This window comes from Petaurus breviceps, unplaced genomic scaffold, assembly GCF_028583685.1.
Source record: "Petaurus breviceps papuanus isolate PSGF00001 unplaced genomic scaffold, PetGlider_PUasm1.0 100, whole genome shotgun sequence".
NCBI classification, from domain to species: domain Eukaryota; kingdom Metazoa; phylum Chordata; class Mammalia; order Diprotodontia; family Petauridae; genus Petaurus; species Petaurus breviceps.
In genome coordinates, this window is record NW_027185573.1 from 627,645 (window position 1) to 634,308 (window position 6,664).

Consider the following 6,664-nt stretch of genomic DNA (forward strand, 5'->3'; position numbering starts at 1 on the left):
AGGAAAGGAAAGGAAAGGAAAGGAAAGGAAAGGAAAGGAAAGGAAAGAAAAGGAAAGGAAAGGAAAGAAAAGAAAAGAAAAAAAAGAGATAAAATATCAGTTCATCCATTAGCTACCCAAGAAATCAAAAGTGGGGCTGGACTGGGAGGCCAAGAGGAGACTTGGTTTCTCATCTCGGTTGTACCACAAACCTGACAACTTGAGACATTAATCTTCAAACAGATTTATGACAATCCCTCCCTTCACTACACAGGTGAAGGGATGTGGATTAGTGCATAGCTTGGCAAATTCAGTTACTGGTAGTTTGTTAAACTGTTTTTTCTCTCCCTTATTTTTTATTTATTGGTAAAAAAAAAACCAGATGGTCCAATGGGTAGGGGAGGAAGAAGGGCTAATTATGGAAATGACTATAACATAGAGACAAATCAATGCAACTTTTTAAAACATGGTAATAAGGCAAAGGTTGGTTACACACACACACACACACACACACACACACACACACATGCTATCCATGGGACATGGAAGCAGGTTACTTCCCCCTCTCCAGGACTTGGTTTCCTCTTGCTATCAAATGAGGAAACTGGGGTAATTGATTTCCAAAGTCCCTTTTTCAGCTCTGTCGTGATTTTGCCCAATACAAGCTCAGAGGGGATGCAGCAGACCCCAGGCAGTGGATCCTGCTACCCTGGAAATAGCCGGGCATACCCCCCCCAAACCTAGTCATAAATAAGAGTCATTACCGGCAAGCCTCTGGACTGTAGAACTGAAGGTTATACTCTGGAGTCATGAAAGGGGCCCACATCTGTCCAGATGTTCCATTAATCATATTACACTGGTCTGAATTCCAGAAGTTTAACTAATAACAACAAATCAACAAATGTGTTAACAACATCAGTTTTGTTAACAATAACAAATTAAAGAGGGAAAGGACAGCTATAAGAATTAATTCTCTCGTGATGCTTATAACAGTTTCCAGCACATGTCCTATAGACAGTTTCATGAGTTATAGTGACCTAAAAACTCCAGTTACCCACAGGCAACTTTCTGGAGATGAGACAGTGAACTTCGTTGGCCTAGTCCACAAATCACTTCAATAAACATCTAAGATTTTAATCCCACCTCGAACACTTACTAGCTCTATATCCATGGACAAGTCATTTAACCTTTATGAGCTATCACTTCCCCCATCTGTCAAGTGGGTAAATCACATCGGCCCATTAGGACACTATTTTGCCCTTACACATAACACTTCTGTCCCCACTGGCTGCCCATCATGCCTAGAATGTTCTCCCTTCTTACCTCATCTCTTGGAAATCCTGGTTTCTCTCAAGGCTTGCCCCATATTCCACCTTCTACATGAGGCCTTTCCTGGTCCCCTTCACTACCAGCCTTTCCTTCCAAGGTTATCTTTCATTTAATTCAAATATGCCATGGACATATCTATATATTTTCAAGTTTTCTCCCCTATTAGAATATAAGGTCCTTAAAGGCAAATACTGTTTCTTTTTTTGTCTTGGAATTCGCAAGGTCCTCAAATACTTGTTGAATTGTGGTATATGAATATAATAGAATTCTACTGTGCCATAGGAAATGATGAAGGCGATGGTTTCAGAGAAACCTGGGAAGGTTTGTATGAACTGATGCAAGGTAGTGAGCAGAACCAGGAAAACAATTTATGCTATGTTAACAGTACAGTAAAAATGAACAATTCTGAAAGACTTAAATTCTGATCAATGCAACAATCCTTCACGATTCCAGAAGACTGATGATGAAGGATGCTCCCCACCTCTTCACAGAGGTGATAACTAAATTAAAGAATGAGATATACATTTTTTTAATATAACTAATACATGGTTATAATCCTTCTATACAACTTGAGTAAAGTTTGATGTGAAGGTATATAATACATTACATATCAGATTGCATGTTGCCATTTGGGGGAGGGGGGAAAATTTGGAACTCAAGGGAGCATGGAACTGAATGTTGTAAACTAAAAATAAAATAATTAATTTTTTAAAAGAATATAACCAATACAGGAATTTACTCTGCTCAATGATGAATATTTGTTACAAAGTTTTGGTTTGCTTTGGGTTCTTGGGAGGAAGAGAAAATAATTATTAATTGAAAACTTAAAAGAAAATTAAAAACTTATTTATTAATTTATAAAGATCAAATAAAATCATGTGAAAAGAATGACATTTAACATCAGCTTCTTACCTTGCTCTTCCCATTCCACCTGTCCACCTGATGGATTTTGCTGAAGTCTTTGACCCCCGTAAACACAGTGAACAATCCTGAATTGGAGTCGTTTAACTACAGATAATTGGAGACATACAAGTCAGTCTCTTGGGGAAAGAACTCAGTGAACATGTAGGCTTATTAAATTCAATTCCATAAGCCTTTATTTATATGAGTATGAACAAAACTGGTGTATTCCAAGGGAGAAAGAGGAGGGCATTAAAGATAATGTACTCCCATGCCCTTCCAGAAATCATACCATCCGATTTCCATCCTTGTTATAAGAATTATTTTATGTTCTTGTTCAGTCATTTCAATCATGTCTGACTCTTTGTGACCCCATTTGGGGTTTTCTTGGCAGAGATACTGGAGAAGCAAACCCTGCCATTTGCAAGTCTACTAACACACACACAATCTTTTACAGATAAAGTAACTATCTAACCCTGTCTCATCTGTCTTGTCCTTGTGGCATTGATATTTTGAACCCATGACAGATTTTACATTGGTTCCAGTTATAATAGACTACTAGATGGTGCTATAGCTCAGCTACTTCTAGGACCTTGGCCAACTCATTTAGCTTCCCTGGGCCTCAGTTTCCCCATTTGTAAAAATGAAGAGACTGACCTAACGATGGTCTCAGAGAGCTATGAGCTGATGAAGGTGAAGACTGTAACCCCTCTACAGCAATGGAAGGAACAGTCTCAACTGCCAAGGGTCATCCTTATTGAGGAATTAAAGTTATGTGAATGTACTGGGGATGGTTAGTCTGGGGAAGAGAAAACTGGAGCGGGGGATGATCGCTGTCTCCAATCGTCTGAAGCAATGTCATGTAGAGAAGGGATGAGACTTTGGCCCCAGAGGGTGTGACTATTAGCAATGGGTGGTTATTGTCAGGACAAAAGTAGGGCCAATATCAGGAAAGACTTCTGCATCATCAGAGCTGTCTAAAAAGGAACTGGCAAGCTTGAGATATGACAGGTTCCTTCTCATTGTGATGGAAATGGATGGGGAGCCTTCTAGCAGAGAGGATGGATGATCACGGGATGGAGATTCTTTCTGAGTAGGAGATGGATGACCAACACGGAAATATGTTTTGCACATGTATAACCTCTATCAAATCTCTCACCTTCTCAATGAAGGGGAGAAGGGGAGGGAAAAAGGGAGAAAGGAACTCAGAAATTCTAAAAAAATTCATGTTAAAAATTGTTTTTACATGTAATTGGGGAAAAAAATAAAATATTAAATTTCAATATAGGCTGGACTCAATGGTCATCATGGTCCCTTTCAAATTTTGTGATTCTGAAATGTTCACCCTACACAAGCCTAGGGTCACAATAAAAGGGGCTTAGACTAGAAGAAACAGCCCTTCCCCATTCCTCTGCTGCTAACTTTCTGGACGATGTTGAACAAGTAACTTCCTCTCACTGGGCCTTGGGATAACTTCAGTCAAATGGTGGCGCCAGAATACAGAGGAGGCCCCTTCGATTGTGAAAGGTCCATGGGTCTAATTCTAAAGGGGAATGGAAGGACACCAGGGCATGGTCTGAACAGATGAGCCTCCCGGCCATCTCAGATACTCTGGGCAACAATTTAATCCCTCAATTAATACGCATGATAATAGGCACTCTTTACAAATTCCCAAGTTTAGGGCATGCACATGGCTAGTGGCAAGGGATGGTGAGTGGTCTGAATGTTTTATTTACTTGTTTATTTGTTTATTCATGCTAATTCCATACTAGAGCAAATGTTTTATTTATTATTGTTCATGCTAATTTCACACTATACCAGGCAAAGAATGGGTCATTCATCTATTTGTTTGTTTTATTCATGCTAATTTCACACTATATCTAGCAAAGAATGCTTTCTTTCTTTCTTTCTTTCTTTATTTCTTATTGTTCACTCTATATCTCACACCTTATCTCCCAAGTCTGCAGAACAGAAGCCTCCCTGCCTCTTTCTATCAGAGAGACTGGGGAATATGAGTAGAGAATGTTCCATAGGCTCTCAAGGCCACTGGCAGGCTCAACTGGTTTTTCTGATATATATTTTTTAAATCTTTGTCATAAAGGAAGACTCATGGGGCTAAAATGAGATAGGAAGCCAGCAAGAGGGAAAGAGGGTCATGAAAGCAAAAGACAAAGGTCAATTTTCTTCGTGGCTATGGCCTATACACAAAATATCGGCAATTAATTGGGTCTGGGGTGTTTGCTTTCAAAGGATGAGCTAACCAGCCCTGTGTGTATGTATGTGATATTTTGATACATTCCAATTCACCTGTGAAAATAAGCCAAACTTATCCTTAAATGGCAACATGTTAGGGAAGTATTTATTCAGCAGGTCGATGAGGGGGTCCCGATAGCCCCACATGATCTCCCCCACCGTGCGGTTCATGAAGGCCCGCTGGCCAAACATGGAGAAGGACAGGCTCATGAGAAGCTTCATGGACATGGGTCTGTGTTCCATCATCACTGAAGACGCCTAGAGCAGAGCAGGAGAGAAGACATTGTCATCGGGCGATCTGGGGGGGTCAAGGCTTGGCAGGGAAGGAAGGATCCTCTACCACCCACCATACCCTCGGTGGCTCTGATATTTATCATTATTACACATGTTTTCAAGTCCCAGCTTCTTCTGCAAAAAGCCTTACTCTATCTCCCTTAAAGATGAATCCAGTCATAGGCTGCTTTGTCCAATCTCCTCTCCTCCATCAGACCCTAAATGTAGGGATGATCTTTTGTCTTTCTTTGTTTCACCAGCACTTAGTACACTTCCTGGAACATAGTTGGACTTTAATAAATGTTTATTGACAACTACAGAACAGGAAGATTCAGGAACAGGAAGAACAGGCAGCATTTCCTGAGATATTCAAATTCCCTCCCTCCCCCCCCCCACCAGAAACGCAGAATACTGTATTTAAGCCAAGTTTTCAAGTCAACAAGAATTTGTTAAGCGCTTACTGTGTGCCAAGCATTGTACTAAACACAACAGGAAGGCAAAAACAAGATCCCTGCCCTGAAGGAGTTTACAATCTAATGTTTTAAAGGAAACTAGGGATTCTGAGAGGTGGGGTCAAAGCAGGAGGGAACCCCAGGTACAGGGAATAGGTAGGGCCAAGATACAAGGGCTAGGGATGGAGACATGTGAGAGGAACATTTAGAGGCCAGTTTGACTGGACCACAGACTGTGAGGAAGATGTGATACCGTGTTTCCCCGATAATTAAGACCTATCCCAAAAATAAGCCCTCCCCCCGAAAATAAGCCCTCTGTATTCACCAACCCCCCCCCCCCCGGAAACGCACACTGCGCTCCGAGCTGCATCCAATAAGAGCTGCAGCAGTGAGCGCGTCATCCTGTTCTTCCCCAGTGATTTGCTTATTGAATAAAGGTACATTTTTTTGTTCACATTTACCTGTTTATTAAAATTGCTGTCAATGTTCATTAAAATAAGCCCTCCCCTGAAAATAAGCCCTCTGGTGTTTTTCTGTCCAAAAAAATTAATAAGACAGTGTCTTATTATCGGGGAAACACGGTAGTAATGGAATATGAAGATCCCCCTGTATTGGCTTGGTTTTCAAATTGATTGTGTTAAAACCCAGAGCTTGTTAATCCCACCAGTGGTATGGACTTGTTGACTTGAAAAGAGTGCTGAACTGGGAGGAGCTGGTGATGTAGATTTGGAGAGACACAAGAGAGAGGCAGAAGAACTTTTTGGAAGCAGCACCCTCATGGAGGCAGAGAGAGACTGAGAGGATTGCTGAGGGCCACTTTGAATTGCCCTGGACTTTTGAGACCTGCCCCCCACCCCCACCCCGTCTGCCAAGGACTGAGGAGACATGGCTGTTTTGCTGGTACTTTGTCTGTCTGTTTTGATGTTGTTTTGCCAGATTTGTCCACTGGTGAAAGACAGTCCTGTTGTTGAAGAAGTCTGGGAACCTTTCTGTTGGTTCAGAGCTCCTGAGACTGTCCTGCAGACAGAGAGTGAATGCTGTCCACTGGTGAAGGACAGTGCTGTTGTTGCAGAAGCCTGGGAACCTTTCTGTTGGTTCAGAAGCCCTGAAGAAGGATTTTCTTGTTGTATGTTTACAGAAATCCTGGGAGAGGGTTTTGCTAATGTTTTCAGGGGTCCTAGCACTGTTCTGCAGACAGAGGATGAATCAATGAAGAGACTGGCAATGTATCTTGTGGCCTTGCTAAGCTTTGTCTCCCCAGGAACAAAGATTGCTGAGAACTTGCCTCTTGTCAAGATGAAGAAAAGACCTCCATTTGGGTATTAAGTGCTGTGCTTAAACTTGTTGTAACTCTGGGGTAGATTTCAATTGTGATCCAGGGGTGGGGAACTTTTGACCTTTTTGTGTTCTATGATTGAACAAATGAAAGTACTTTACTTATGATTGGAAACTAATCTCCATTTGAGAAGAGGGGCTTT

At 41.4% G+C, this 6,664-nt stretch overlaps 1 protein-coding gene across 4 annotated transcripts in view; it reads right to left on the reverse strand.

Annotated features, from left to right (window-relative positions):
* LOC138141636 (scavenger receptor class B member 1-like) overlaps positions 1-6,664 on the reverse strand; it is a 103,180-nt gene that overhangs the window by 28,477 nt on the left and 68,039 nt on the right. For all 4 annotated transcript variants that reach the window (XM_069078539.1, XM_069082258.1, XM_069065497.1 and 1 more), the window contains exons 4-6: positions 4,516-4,719; positions 2,221-2,316; positions 744-859 (exon numbers count right to left, since the gene is read on the reverse strand). In XM_069078539.1, the coding sequence (XP_068934640.1) occupies positions 744-859; positions 2,221-2,316; positions 4,516-4,719 (416 nt within the window). The remainder of the gene's footprint in view (positions 1-743; positions 860-2,220; positions 2,317-4,515; positions 4,720-6,664) is intronic.